The sequence below is a fragment of the Guyanagaster necrorhizus genome (genome assembly GCF_019112545.1).
Source record: "Guyanagaster necrorhizus MCA 3950 unplaced genomic scaffold BT62scaffold_4, whole genome shotgun sequence".
NCBI lineage: Eukaryota > Fungi > Basidiomycota > Agaricomycetes > Agaricales > Physalacriaceae > Guyanagaster > Guyanagaster necrorhizus.
In genome coordinates this window covers 1917494-1933826 of record NW_025064883.1, presented here as the reverse complement: position 1 = coordinate 1933826, position 16333 = coordinate 1917494, and the positions used below count along the sequence as shown (strand labels likewise).

At 38.1% G+C, this 16333-nt stretch overlaps 2 protein-coding genes across 2 annotated transcripts; both read left to right on the top strand.

Moving 5' to 3' along the window:
- Positions 1–13812: 13812 nt before the first annotated feature.
- Positions 13813–14004, top strand: BT62DRAFT_884722 (uncharacterized protein; the record flags this gene model as incomplete). Its single annotated transcript, XM_043182805.1, has 1 exon — positions 13813–14004. A coding segment is annotated over one exon (192 nt), but the record flags the coding sequence as incomplete, so codon positions are not given.
- Positions 14005–15325: 1321 nt separating this feature from the next.
- Positions 15326–15487, top strand: BT62DRAFT_884575 (uncharacterized protein; the record flags this gene model as incomplete). The annotated part of the gene is made up of 1 exon (XM_043182799.1): positions 15326–15487. One exon carries the CDS (start codon positions 15326–15328, stop codon positions 15485–15487), a length of 162 nt encoding a protein of 53 aa, XP_043044327.1.
- Positions 15488–16333: the final 846 nt, after the last annotated feature.

The following is a 16333-nucleotide window of genomic DNA, read 5'->3' as shown; positions in this document are numbered from 1 at the left end:
TCTTCCAAAGATATTATCCATGTGGGTGTCACTTGACCTCAATGATGACTGCTCACTATCTTACAGGACTGACTCAATCAAACAGTTTCCTCCTTAAGAGGGATGAGAGTGAGATGGACAATAAAGGAGAACCCAGTGATGAGGAGAGAGAGGATTCTCTCTCTGAATGGAAAAGCATATTCATGAGGCAACTGACAGAAGAGGAGCTAGGAAGGCATAGGAGAAGCATTAGGGTGAGTTTTTACAGCTGTATCAGAAAGAGGCAGCCATGCTATGGACAGATGACATCTGATTAGTGTTGCCTATGGGACTAAGGTATACTGCTGCTGACAGAGTCAAGCATGTGAATATTTTGCAATATGCAGCCACCAAGTAGGCCATTTATAGTTACAATAAAAATTATTTAGAAAATCATCTAGCACTGTTATTGGCATACAAGTCCCAGTTTGATATTGAACCAATGCTGTAGATGCTGGGTGTGACATTCAGCCAAGTCATTTATATGGCACTCTCAATACAAATCATATCTTCCCAATACATGTTTGCTATCTCAGCTGTCTGCAGCATGGTATCTTGGCTCATCCAGAGCTGACCATGGCCAAAGAACCCCTATCAGAATCTGTGGACACAACCTATGTGCTGATCCTTCAGTGGTCAGCTGCTACCAAATGAGGCTAAAGGAAGCAGAAAGGCCCCAGAAGCACCTCCCCCTGAAGAAGATAACCCTGAAGTGGTAGAACTGAGATTCATCATCCAGAACAGATGCATCATACACAAGAAGGCACTGCCACCAGAAAGTCCCATCACCAACAACAGCTCTCTCCATTCTTTCCCAGGACCTCTGACATTCTGGAATGTTCTACTGTTCAGTGGAATCCTGAACCTGATGATGGTGCTCACAGCTGATGCCACCATCCTCAACTGTAAGCCAGTCCTTGTGCACAAGCCCTGCTCTTTCTGGAGGGCATCTGATAACATTGACCAATTCCTCACTGACTGTGATCAATACTTCCAAGTCTTTACCTCATACTTTCTACTTGACATGTATAAGATGACCTTCACCTCTATGCACATGGAGGACAAGGCAAAACATGGTGAATACTTCTAGCCTCCATATTCTAATCAACCATGCAGCAGCATCACCAGATGCCCTTGTGGCTGGTGTTTAAACAAATGATTATCAACAAGTTTACAGATCCCACAGTACAGGAGATACATAAACAGAAAATGAAGGACTACTGAATGAGAGACAAGCCAGTGACCAAGTACTTCAACAAGCTAGAACAACTTAAAAAGCTTGCTGGTGTCCAAGATGACACTGCTGACACTGACTGCATGGTCAAGTACATGAAGATGAGAGCTCTGGCTTTCTATCTAAAGATGATCTCAGACATTGGCTATGATATCCCAAAAGAGTACAACAAGTGGAAAGCTCATATTATCAGCATGTACAAGGAGAGGCAATGACAGAGGGTGGAACAAAGCATCTTGTCAGGAGGATCACAGAAGAACTTGAGACAGAGTTCAAAATCCACTCCTTCTAGCTTGACCATGCTTGCTAAGCCTGGTGGCTCAATCCCAACTTTCTCATACAGTAAGAAGAAAACTGGTATGGGCATGACATTTACTAAAACAGGTAAGCCAATAGATGTGGATCAGCTCAAGAAGGAAGGGAAGTGCTTTAACTGTGGCCAGAAGGGCTGAAGGGCCACATGGCACAGGACTGTCTGTAAAAGAAGAACAAGCACACTCAGAAAGATCTCAGGGCACTAATCACTGAACTATAATGAGAAGATGAAGCCCTTGGACCAGAGACAAAGGTAGCACTAAGAACCAAGCTGGTTCAATTACTGAATTCATAGAGCTTAGGCTCATGATCAGTGATCATTCTGAGAGGATCAACTTAGCTATCATTGATCTGAGATCAAGGAGATCTTTCTTGACCATGATTGGCTGATCTAACACAATCTGCTAATCAATTGGAAGACCAGGTGCATCATCTTTGTCTGATGCCAATGCCAAAAAATACCCTTCAAACTATCTGATGAAGACCTAGAGGATCAGTAGGATAAAGAGATGGAAGATGGTGAAACTATCCTCACTATAGATCTACAGAAGGCTATACATATTCATGCCATGCATCACACCAATGATCTAGCAGTAAAGGCTAATGCAGGAAAGGAGAAAAGAATGTTTGAAGAGATGATGCCTGAATGGGTGCAAGACTATCATGACTTATTCGAGAAAGAAAGCTTTGATGAGCTACCAGCTCTAAAGCTATGGGATCATGCCATTGAGCTGATCTCCAATGCCAATGCCAATTTGGATTGCAAAACATATCCACTTGGCAATAACAAGCAATAGGAACTTGATAAGTTCTTGAATGAGAACTTATTCACCAGATGAATCTGGCTATCAAGATCTCCAATAGCCTCTCCCTTCTTTTTTGTCAAAAAGAAGAATGAAAAGCTTCAACCAGTGCAAGACTACTAGAAGCTTAGTAAAATGACAATCAAGAATCGGTATCCTCTTCTATTGATCTCTGAACTTATGGACAAATTGTGTGGTGCCTGATATTATACCAAACTGAATGCCCACTGGAGTTACAACAACATGTGGATCAAGAAAGGCAATGAATGGAAGGCCATCTTCCACACCAACTGAGGGCTATTTGAACTGATAGTTATGTTCTTTAGGCTCACTAATTCACCAGCCACCTTCCAGTGGATGATGAATGATATCTTTAAGGACCTCATCACTACTGGGAAAGTCACAATCTACTTGGACAATATCTTGATCATGTTTAAAATCCAGGAAAAACACTGAAAGTCAGTCCAGCAAGTACTAGCTCTGATGAGGAAACACTGACTATTCCTCATAGCAGAGAAATGTGAATTTGAGGTACTTGAGACTGAGTATCTCAGAGTCATTATTTAACACAAAAGGGCAAATTCCAAGTTGAGGCAGATTCCAGCAAAGGAGCAATTGGCATCATCCTGTCTCAGGAGCAAAATGCCATAATCATATAATGGCTGGCCACCTGGACATTGCTAAAACCAAAGAGCTCATCCTACAGAAATACTGGTGGCCCAAAATGGGCACTGACATTATGCAATATGTCAAAGCATGCAAGGTGTGCCAAAGGGGCAAGGTATCAACACAGCCACAAGCAGCACCACTTCATCTGAATGAGGTTCCATCATCACCATGGACCCATATTTTGGTGGATATGATCACTGGATTACTGGACTGCAATGGCTATGACACCATCCTCATTATAGTCAATTAATTTTCAAAAGTGATCATACTGATTGCTTGCTCAACAGAATCAACATCAGAAGGATGGGCAAAAATCCTGCAAGATGAGGTTTATGCCAAATATGGGATGCCCCAAGTAGTCATCTCAGATAGAGGACCACAATTTATCTCTAAGTTCTTAGACAATTTGTATTGCCTACTCAACATTAAGCAGAATGCATCCACTGCTTATCATCTGCAGACAGATGGTCAAACAGAATGGGTGAACCAAGAAGTGGAGAAATACCTCTGCCTCTTCATCAATTATCAGCAAGATGACTGGGTAGAATGGCTAGCACTCACCACCTTCCAACACAATAATAGAATTCACTCAGCCACCAGCAAAACTCTGTTTTTCATGAACTATGAGCAATATCCCAATGTTGCTCACACTGAATGACACCACACCATAACACCAGCTTTGAGTGACTTCACAACAACAATAGTAAAGATTCATTCTGAGATGCAAGCAGCTCTCACCAAGGCTGCAGAAATGATGAAGAAGCAATATAACAAACATCAGAGGCCTGCATACAAATATTCAGTCAATGATGAAGTATGGCTGGATACAACAAACCTCCACCTCCCTTGGTCAAAACAGAAACTCACAGACAAATGGACTGGACTCTTCCCCATTCTCACAAAGATTGGTGATTCTGCTTATAAATTATGACTTCTCTCCACCAGAAAGATACACAATGTTTTTAATGAAGCATTGTTGACACTATATATTGCATCAGCATTTTCAAATGAGAAGAAGGGCAGGTTATCTGCTCCTATGACCCAATGATTTTTCCCTAAATTGAACCATCAGGACAATGGTCTTAATAAGAGAGTAATATTATGATTTTTTTGCATTTTATCTTTTATTTTAAGGAATTGACCCCTATCTTTGCTTAGTCATAGCATTTAACCAGCACTTAGAATCATTGGACTGGGGCTTAGTCATCACAACACACCCAGTTGGTCATTGTTCTTTGACATGATGGTAACTGCTTGACAACAGACAAAACTCTTTTGTAAATAGCTTAATGACACTGGACAAAATACTCTATAACACCAGAACACACAATTGGGTAGTTATATCAAAGATGAACAAGCCCAAACCAATCCTGAGCAGATCCAAGAGAGACTTGCAGAGCATACCAAGACAGAGGCTCAGCAAGAAGCAGAAGAAGCAGAAGAAGACTAATAACAATATCATCAACAGCAAGAAATCAAGACCACCCATCTCAGGAGTGGATCTTCAGACTGGTACAGACTCCAATCTGAGCTCTCAACCTCTGTATTCTGAGAGTCCAGTACAACTGAGACAGACCTCTGGATGCAGGGAACCCCTAAGATCCTTACCACTGATGAAGCCTGAAGAGGAGAGTGTTAGATCTGAATGGTATGTGAACTATGACACATGGTAAATAGTGCTATAACACATTTGTACAATCACACTAAGTCCACTTGATGTGTTATGCAGTTGTGATCCAAGGTCAAAGCAAGTAGTTGACTTGAGATAAAGCAGTAGAATAAAAAATAGTATGAGACTAGAAATACAGGGTGTTAGCTGCACTACTTATATACTGTTTGTCTCTTTGATAAATATAGTACTACTAATTGTGAATGTTTGTGCTATAGTATTCATTGTCCTTGAGCACTGTGATTATCTACAATAGGCTAATTGTCTTGCATCAGAGTAGTGTTCATGTTTCAGATTGCAGAGGCTATACTGATTGAAACATCCCCACAGTCCTAGTGCAGTCCCATGGTTTCTTAGATGCTGATGTAGGTGCTCTGACTAAGCATAAATAAGGGTTAATATAATGAGGAAAGGAAAAAAGATGGAAAAATCATAACATTATCCCCTTCTTAAAACCATCATCCTAATGGCTTAATTTAGTGATAGTTTATAGTCATGGATTGCATCATTGGTATTTATGTAGTGTTTATTTACCCATTGGTTTGACTTCAGTCTATATCTCTTTCAGCTGACTAGGTAGTCAATGGTTATTTTCATGCCTCTGCTTCAGGCCTTGACCCATTCTGTCTTGTCATCAAGTACTTGATCAACTTCATAATATTCTTTGTCATTGATTAGGTTCAGTAGTGGTGGCAGTGGTTGTTCTTGATTTGGAAATACAGAGGGTGATAAATGGGATTAATAGGGCTTCATTGAACATATTATAGACATGCTAGTGTGATGGAAGTCAGAGTTTATATACAGAGGCCTCAACCTTTGCTGTGATTGCAAAGGAGCCTATATGTTTGTTATCCAGTTTTCATTTGGGACATGGCAGGTGTAGGTTCATCATATCAAGCCAAACTTTGTTGTTGACTTAGTATAAGTGTGAGAGGTATTTATGTTTATCATATTGTAATTTTATGGTATTGGTGGTCTTTTAGAGTGCTGTCTCTGTTTTGACATAAATTTTTGTTATGGTCACAGTGAAATCTGTGGAAGTTGGGGTGGTAGTGTGGGTTCATGTCATTTTAGCTATGTTTGAGTGTTGGCCATAGTTGACAAAGAATGGTGTTTTGCTGATGATAGAGTGTATGTGGTTGTTATGTTGAAAGGCTTCCAGGCTGCAATGGCTATGATGCTATCATCATTATAGTTGATCAGTTCTTCAAAGTGATCATTCACATCATATGTTTGACTGAGTTAATCTCAGAAGGATAGGCAAAAATACTCTGCAACAAGATTTATACCAAGTATGCCTTAAGTTGTAATTTCAGATTGAAGACCACAATTTGTTTCAAAATTCATTGATAACCTATACTGACTACTCAACATCCACAGCAATGCATCCACTGCCTATCATTCACAGACCAATTGTCAAATGGAGCACATCAATCAAGAGATTGAGAAATATCTCCATATGTTCATCAATTACTAAGATCATGTTAACCAAGATATGGGTCTAGGGTTGTGTAGAGATTTTGTTTGAGTGTAACAGCAAGACACATGATCTTGTCATGGCCTTGGCCCTCTGGCATGTTTCACATCTCTTAACATACTTCTCAATGTCCTTCATTATTTTTAGCCATCAGTACTCCCTCAGCATCAACTCTTTTGTTTTTGTGATCTCCAGATGTCCTGCTGTTGCATGGTCATAGTGTACTGTTATGATTTCCCTTCATAAGACTCAGTCTCAGAGAATATAGAGTCAGCCATCATAGAAGAGAAGATCATTGGACTGAGATATGCTATGTTTATAGTTCAAGGAAGTCATGATTTCTTGATCTCACAAATTGGGTTGTTATATGGCACTGCAGATCTTGTTGTGTATTTCCTCTTCTGCTGGCATTATCATTGTCTGAAAGTGTTCTGGTTTAAGGAGCACTTCCCCCTTGTTGTCCTCTTCTCCTTGATTATGGTCAGCTCTTTGGCTAAGCAGGTTAGCCTTCTTGTTTGCTGACCCTGCTTTGTGATAAAGGGTGTATTGATACTTGGATAGCTCTGTTATCCATCATGCTTGTCACTGATTAAGTTTTTGAGGGAGTCAAAAATATCAGAGGTTTTGATGATTGGTCCACACTTTAAAGTCTTCAGTCACCCTCACAAGATACTGTTGCCACTCTGCTAGAGCAAGCATGATGGCCAGGAGTTTTTTGTCATAAATTTCATAGTTCCTTTCTGTTGTTGTTAGTGCTTTGGAAAGAAATGCAACCAATTTCCATTTGCCATTTTGTTCCTGGGACAATACCACTCCTATGGCTCCTTCACTAGAGTCTGTCTTGACTCTGAATCTCCTGTCCTGACTGGGGATTGCCAGGATTACATCCTCCACCAGTCATCATTTGAGCTTATTGAATGCTGATCGCTGTGACAGTCCCCAGATCCAAAGAGTGTTTCCAGTGAGTTGTATTATTGGTCAGATGATTTTACTATAGTCCCATATGAACTGGCAGTAGAAGTTAGTGAAGTCAAAGAATGATTGCAATTCCTTCTTCTTGGTCAGTTCTGGCCACTCCATAACTCTGCCTACTTTGATTGGATCTATTTGGATGCTCCTCTCACTGATAATGACACCTAAGTATTCTATTTCCAGAACCTCAAACCCACACTTTTTGGCTTTGAGAAAGAGCTTATTCTTTCTCATCAGCTTGAGTATCTGGCATACAAGTCATCAGTGCTCCTCCCTGTCCTGTGACATTATCAGAATGTCATTGAGATAGATTGTTATCTTTTTAGTGGTAATGAGATCTTTGAAGATGTCATTCATCATCCATTGAAAGGTGGTGAATTGATTAGTCCAAAGAATATGACTATTGGTTCAAACAGTTCTCAGTTCGTTCTGAACATGACCTTCCATTCATCCCTTTCTTTGATCCACACATTATTGTACCTCTACTGAATGTTTAATTTGATATAGAACCTGGCTCCATGAAGTTTGTTCATCAGTTCTGAGATGAGAGGTAAGGGGTATCAGTTTTTGATGGTCATTTCATTGAGTTGCTGATAGTCTTGTACCAGTCAGAGTTTGCCATCCTTCTTCTTAATGAAGAAGAATGGTGATGCCATTGGGGATTTTGATGGTCTAATCCTTCCACTAGTTAGATTCTCATTTAGGAACTTGTCAAGTTTCTGCTGTTTGAGATGCTCTAGTGGATATGTTTTGCAGTTCAGATTGGCATTAGCATTCAGCACTGACTTGATTGCATGGTCTCATGGTTTGAGTGCAGGTAATTCATCAAAACTTTCCTTGGTGAAAAGGTCATGATAATCCTGTGCCCATTCTGGGACTATCTCCTTGAATGTCCTCTCCTCCTTCCCCTCATATGCTTTGGCCACAAGGTTGTTGACATAATGAATTGCCCATACTCTCAGGGCTTCTTCAAAATCCATTGTGAGAATAGTCTCTCTATCTTCCATCTCTTCATCTCACTTATCTTCTGGATTGACATCAGAAAGTGTAAATGACACCTTTTGACAGTGACACTGGGCAAAGGTGATCTAACCAGTTTTCTAGTTGATGAGCAGATTGTGTCAGATTAACCAGTCATGTCCAAGGAAGAGTTCTTTGGTGCTGAGTTCAGTGACTGCCAGATCAATTTGCTCTAAAGTTCTATGTATTTGGTGATTGATCCAGCTTGGTTCTTGGTGCTGTCAGCATTATAGACTGAGATGGGCATGGCAGTGGCCTTGGTCAGAAGATGGTGCTTGTCAATGAAAGCCTGATTGATGGAGCTTTCTATGCAACTGCTGTTGATCAGAGCAGAGACCATGAAGTCTGCCTAATTGATGAGAGTTTGAACTTCTGCTTTTGTCACAAGGTTGTTAGATGTAGAAATAGTACAGTACACATATGTTTATTTACCTATTTGATATTCCTTCCTTTTTTGGCATGTCACACCATTCTGCACATCTCAGCTTTCAACCATAATGCTGAGATGTGAGTACCTTCTATATGTATCTATCCTTGACCATATTTACTTACTATCTATATAGTAATGTTATGATGTTTTATCCTAGATAAATAACAAAGCTTTCAACTATAATGCTGAGATTAATATTATGACATTTTATCCTAGTGTTCATTCTCTTCTGAAAACTTTTTCCTCATTCACCACATCCATGCTCCTACCTCGTTAACTCCAACAAAGGTCTTGTCTCTGGATCTTCTGTTATCAGATAAACTTTTTTGGTCCTCAAAGTTCATCCAACCATTCTAAGGCCTTTAATCACTCAGCTCTTCATAGCCCTTCTACTAGCATCTGATCTGCCTCATCAGTTCTGGTCTGATGAACCCAGCCCCTGAGAGTTGTGATCACTTTCTTTTCTTTTCCTTCTCATGTAGCTCACCAAGTCTATTCAGTGTTGAAGGGCTTGAGCCACTTAGTGAAGGTCTCTCCTCCTGTTCAGCTCTTAGATATTTGAGTTATTGGTCATGATTCTTTAAGTGTGGTGATAGATGATGAAACTCAGGGTATATTCAAATGCTCACAAATAATCGTATCTACTGAATGTATATGGGTCTGACCCATAGCTACTGTTGACACACTATTTGAATAGAATCACTCACTTGTCAGCCTTGTCTTTTGCTTTTTTGACTCTGGAGTCTGATCTAGGATCATTCATCTCTTTGGCTTCTCTTTGTAGCTCAGCTATCTGCACTCTGATATCCTCCCATATGTGCTTTTTCTTCAGGCAATCCTTAGATATGTGGCCCTTTTGACTACAGTTAAAACACTTGTCTTCTTTCTTGAAGTGATCAATGTCCATTGGTTTGCTGGTGCCAGTGTATATTGTCCCAGTGCCTGTCTTCTGCATAGTATAGGAAGACATCAAAGTCACAGTAGTGCTAGACTTGGCATTGGATCCTCTGCTGGTATTCTTTCCATTCTCTGTCTGATGGGGCTTCTTTTGATTGATTGTGATCCTGGTGCTAACTGCCTTCTGTTGCAGCCTTTTCTTGTTCATCTCTGTGATTCATGCTTTCCAGACTTCATAGTCTTTCAGAATGTTCATGCCAATGTTGGAGATTATACTGATGTAGGATAGAGGTACCCCTATCTTGAGGTACTCAACCATTTATTTATCATCATCGATGCTTTCTCATACTCTGGCCAGTGTTTCCAATCATTCTAGTTCATCAAAATATTTACTTGCCACCTTGTTGCCCATATGGAGTTTCTTCATCTTGTTCTTGTGAACTTTCTGGATGGCAGAATTGACAAATTTGTCTTAGATCATCTATTTGAAAACAGGCCAGAACAGGTATTAGTAGTGCTGTCATATAGTGGATTGTAGGATCAGAGCAATCAGGATCTACCATCACTTGGCCTTGCTTTCAAAGTATGATGCTGAGAAGGTGATCTTATTCATATCTAACTCCAGATAAGCTGTATACATCTTGAAGTATTGTTCACAATCAATCAAGAAGCCATCAATGTTGTCTGATACACCCTTGAAGGGTTAAAAGATCCAGATGACAGATAGAATGAGGAGATAAAGGATAGGGAAACTATCCTCATTGTTGATTTCTAATAGACTCTGCATGTATGAGCAATGCATCATGCCAATGATCTGGCTGCTAAAATGACTGCTGAGAGGGAGGAAAAGATATTTAAAGAGATAGTACTCAGGTGGACATAAGACTACAAAGATCTCTTTAAGAAAGAGAGCTTTGATGAGCTTCTGCAGCTCAGGCTATGAGATCATGCTATTGAACTGATCTCAAATGCCAACACCAACTTAGACTGCAAGACATACCCACTTGAGAATAATGAACAGCAGGAACTCAACAAATTCTTGGATGAGAATCTCTCTAGCAGTAGAATCCAGCTATTAAAATCTCTGATGGTTTCTCCATTCTTCTTCATTAAAAAGAAGGATGACAAGCTCTAACTGGTTCAGGATTATCAAAAGCTAAACAGAATGATGATCAAGAATTGCTAACCACTTCCTCTGATCTTGGAACTGATGGACAAGCTATGAGAGGCCAAGTATTACACCAAACTGGATGTTTGATGGAGATATAATAATGTTCACATCAAAGAGGACAATGAGTGAAAGGCCACCTTTAGGATCAATCAAAGACTGTTTGAACTAACAGTCATATTCTTCAGTCTTACTAACTCACCTGCTATCTTCCAATAGATGATGAACAACATATTTAAGGATCTCATCACTATTAGAAAGGTAATCATCTACCTTGATGACATTCTTATCATATCAAAAACCAAGGAGGAACATCAAAAGCTAATATAGCAAGTTTTAGCTCTAATAAGGAAAAATAAACTTTTTCTCAAAGTGGAAAAGTGCAGATTTGAAGTACTACAGATAGAGTACTTGGAGATTATTATTAGCAAAGGAAGTATCTGAATGGATCCTATCAAAGTGACCAGCATAATTGAGTGGCCAGAGCTGATGAAGAAAAAGAAGCTTTAATCCTTCTTAGAATTTACTAACTTCTACTGCTAGTTCATATGAGATTACAGCAAAGTCATAAGATCTATGATGCAATTAACTGGCAATGCTCCATAGACATAGAGACTATCACAGCAATCAGCCTTTGATAATCTGAAGAAGTGATTAGCAGAAGACAGTGTGTTAGTTATTTCAGATCAAAATGGCAAATTCTATGTTAAAGCCAATTCCAATGAAGAGGCTATCAGGGCAGTACTTTCCCAGAAATAAGATGAGAGGTGATGCTCAGTTGCCTTCCTTTCTAAAACACTGACAACCACTAAATAAAATTATAAAATCTATAACAAGAAACTGCTCATAATAATGCTTGCCCTAGAGAAATAGAGATATTATCTAATTGGTGCTACTGAAACCTCTAAGATCTAAACAGATCACCAGAATCTCAGGTATTTCCAACAACCACAAAAGCTGAACTGACATTAGGCATAGTGGATGACTAAATTCAGTCAATATGCTTACACTCTACACTATAAAGCTGGAATAGCCAATAAAAAAGCCAATCTGCTCAGTAGGCACATCAATCATGACCAAGAAGAGAGAGACAACAAAGAAGTGATGTTATTAAAGTCTGAGCATTTCTGAGCAATAATAATGCCAACTAAAGAGGAGATCTATGAAAGGATCAAAAGTGTGATCAGAGATACCAGTAAATAGGACCAATAAGTGGCTCCATCTCTAAATCATGAATGGAAAATGACCAAGAAGGAGAAAATGATCCACTATAATAGGTGGATCTATATACTATAGGATCAAACTTTGTGAGATGAGATTATTATCATGTGCTATGACTATGCAATATATGGACATTCAGAAATTACAAAGACCAAAAAATTAGTCCTCTGGAAATATTGGTGACTAAAACTAGAACAAGATATTGAACAATATGTGAAAGAGTGTGAAACTTGCTAATAAGAGAAATTGATCACTCAGATGTAGGCTGTGTCACTTCATCTGAATGAGGTACCACATTCACTATGAATCCATATTTCAGTGGATATGATAACTGGCCTCTCTGACTGCAATAGTTATGATGCCATCATTATTATTGTCAATCACTTCTCAAAGGCAATCATTTCTGTCACATGTTCTATAGAACTCACACCTGAAGGATAGGCTAAAATACTATGTGACAAGATTTATACCAAATACAGCATGTCTCAGACCATCATCTCAGACTAGAGACCTCAATTTTTATCCAAATTTCTGGATAATCTTTATTGGCTACTCAATATCAAATAAAATGCATCCACCACCTATCATCTACAGACTGATAGCCAGATAGAGTGGGCCAATCAGAAGGTTGAGAAATACCTATGACTCTTCATTAATTACTGCTAAGACAATTAGGTTGAATAGTTGGTATTTGCCACCTTTCAATACAACAACTATATTCACTCTACAATAGATAAATCATTATTCTTCATGAACTTTGAGTGACACCCTAACATTGTCTAAATGACATGCTCTCATACAACTATGCTGGCCTCAACTGATTTTGCTATAACAATAGTAAACATCTATAAGAAAATATAAACTATATTCAAGAAGGTAGTGACAATAATGAAGAAACAATATGATACTTATCATTGTCTGGCTTATACATATATCACAAACAACAAAGTCTGATTGGATACAACCAACCTCCATTTCTTGCAGCCCAAACAAAAACTTTCTGATAAATGCACAGGTCCTTTTCCCATATTAGCTAAGGTTGGTGCCCTGGCCTACTGTCTCTGACTACTATTCTATTGGAAAATCCATAATATCTTTAACAAAATATTATTAGCACCTTATATTGGCCTAGCATTCTCTAATCAAGAACACTCTCTGCCACCACTGCTGGACTTAATTGATGATGAGAAATATTATAAAATTGATCAAATATTAAATTATAAGCTTCATAAAATCAAAGCATATGATGATGGTATGACCACAACAGTGGATTACTTGATCAGTTGGAAGGAGTATAGACCTGAATCCAACTAATGGGTGAACAAAAAGTGGATGAATGCCATAGAAGCTATACATGACTATAAATTATCCCTAAATTAGTTTATCAGGATGATGGTCTTAAAGAGAGGGTAATGTTATGAATTTTATCTTTTTTCCTTTTCTTTTCACAAGATTAATCTCTATTTGAGCTTAGTCAGAGTGTTTAATATGAGCACTTGAGACTATGGATCAGGCTTAGTCATTACAACAAGTCTAGTTAGTCATTGTTTTTTAATGCAATACAGTTGCCCAATGATACACAATAACTCTCTTATAGATAGCAGCAATACCCAAGGACAAAGAGCACAACAACTAGGATAGATACAATAAGTAGCAGTATTTATATCATCAACAACTTGTAGTATATAGGGAGAATTGCTCTTACTGGTAATCTCTAGCTTTGAGCTAAAGTTTATCTTTACACTATTCTACTCTCGAGCCAATTCTAAGGTCTTAAAGCACATTGATCAATATATATATCAGTGGACTCTGACATTCTCACTCAAAGTGTGAAGTGATGTTAGTTTATCATATGTTTATAGTCACATGCAGCTTAAGTCTAAAAGAAAGGAGAGGTCTGGCAATTCTTTATCTAAAATGTCAGCTCTGACTATATAGACTGGACATTCACTCAATTCTATAATGAGCTTTTCAACTGGTATTTTTCAAGGGACTATCATATAGATAGAAAGATTGCAAAATGCTTCCAAGGTTCTAGACATGTTCAGGATTATACCTTTGAACTACAGAGTCAGTTCAAAATGTTGAGAGATGAATCTGAATGCACTTAAGTGATCAAACTATAATATGAACTCTGTCAGAGCATTTAATCTAGATTACTGATGTGTGAGTATCATCAGGAGATTAATTCATGAGATGATATCTCCAGTATGGCTGAGATCATTGAGATTGTTCAATTCAGTATAAAAAATGCTCACCATTGTAACTATGATCATAATTGTCATACTAATAATATATGCACTAATGCTGTTACAGAAGTCAATAAATATAATAATGTATCATGCCTCAAATATGATAACTCTCTGAAGCCAGCATGGCTAACTCCAACTCAGAAAGCTTGTAAAATTTGTTCTGGTGTAGTTTTTAGCTTAAGTTCACAGAACTGAAATAGATCCTATTAGAAAAAGAAGCCTTGAGATAAGAAGCTTTCAAAAAAAGAGTGAGCAGAGTATCTTGCTGATGGCCATTGTTTCTGCTGTAGAAAAGCTGGTCATAAATCAAGAGACTGCTCAGATGGTTGCTTTGCCTCTGAAAAACACTCTGGTTTATCTGAGCTCTCCTCAGCCAGTATTCATGTAGCTCTGAAGGAGGCTGATAGAGTATCACAGTTAACAAGTGCCTCTAATACATAATTTGACTTACAATTGAATAGCATTGATATGCATGGTCTCTTGAATCTTGTGCCTGCCCAGTTCATAGAGTTTTGTGCTGATAATACTTGTGACTCAGCTTATAGCTCTGCCTGTGGATGTGAGGGTAATAATAAATTTATCTTAAATACTGTTGACAGTCCTCCCATGCTAGAGAATACTGAAGAGAAGAGTGGAGATTCTATACCTTTCAATTCTGGCAAGTAGTGCTCATATTAGCCTCCATAGAGGGATGTAGATTATCCAAAACTTAGCCCAGAAGAACATTATAATTGATCAGAAACACAGACCTCAAAGTTTTTGCAAACTCCAGTGAATGATATTTATAAATCAGTGTCTGAACATTATCTTGCATATAATATACTATACTCTGAAGACAATCATACTTGGATTGATAGTCATCTTGAGCATTTTGTGATCTATGAGATTACAGGAGATCAGTTTCTGATACTGGATAATAATCATGATGAATGGGAAAACATCATTGTACCAGCATCAGTGGTAAAGTCAGGAAGGATTGTAACCTGATATCATGAATATTGCTTGCAAGCATTAAATCTTTCTAGCATTGAACACTATGCTGATTATAATAGAGATGTATTATACACTTTCATTAAAGAATCCTTGAATGCTAGATTGAGCAGTGAGGATTTCTCAGAGTGTTTTATAGTGCACCATCAATCCAGTGATATGCTTCTGATATAAGATGATTTGTTAAATCATGAGTGATAGTGGATTATTGAGGAATTTTATATTGACAACACTAGCTGATCAGCTCAAAATTAAGAAGATAGTATTGGGAAAACCTGTCATCTTGCATCTGGCTATACAGGACTCAAGGTCTTGCATAAATTCTGAGACAAAAGCAACACTGATTGTCTAAGATATCTATGATAAATAATGATATATTGATGTTTGTAATCTGTCTCAGTATGATATTATTCTGGGTACCTCCTTTCTGTGTCAATATCAGATTTCATTTGAGTAGAATCCAATGCATATATACATTAGCAGTTTGACACTACTACTTGTTGAAGAGAAAAACATTGGCAAGTTGTCTTTCTAGATAATGAAAATTGCCAAAGGACATATAGCTAAGGTCTGCCATTAGATAATCGACTATGCTAGAAATGCTGGACTATTTGAAGATGCCACCAAATCACTACTATCACTCTTTTGGGCTATTAATCACTCTATACCTCTAAAGAATGAGAATAAGACATATTATTAGCACTCATCATAGTTTTCTGAACCTCTTCTACAATAATAAATACAGAAAAAATCTGATTATCTGAGAACAGATTGATAGCAGGTTTTCATATCATGAAATACTGTCTCTATGTTGTATATCTATAAGCCCTACAAACAGAGAAATGCATCTGAGCTTTATACTGTATTTGATCTTCATGAATGAAATGCAAACACATTTAAAATGGTAGCTCCACTTTCTACAATAGATGATATACTATGCCAGATGGCAAGTCATTGGTGATACTCTATCTTTGATCTATAAGCAGTGTATGAGCAGATTCACATTATATCAGAGTATATACCAAGCACAGCTGTGACAACATTAGATAAAAATATAGCCAGCTTAGTAATGCAGCAGAGAGACTGCAATGCATTGGCTACATACCAGGCTCTGATAAATCATTTGTTTTCAGCTCATCTGGAGATATTCATTGATATCTACTTAGATGATATTGTGATATATTCTAACTTCTTGGAG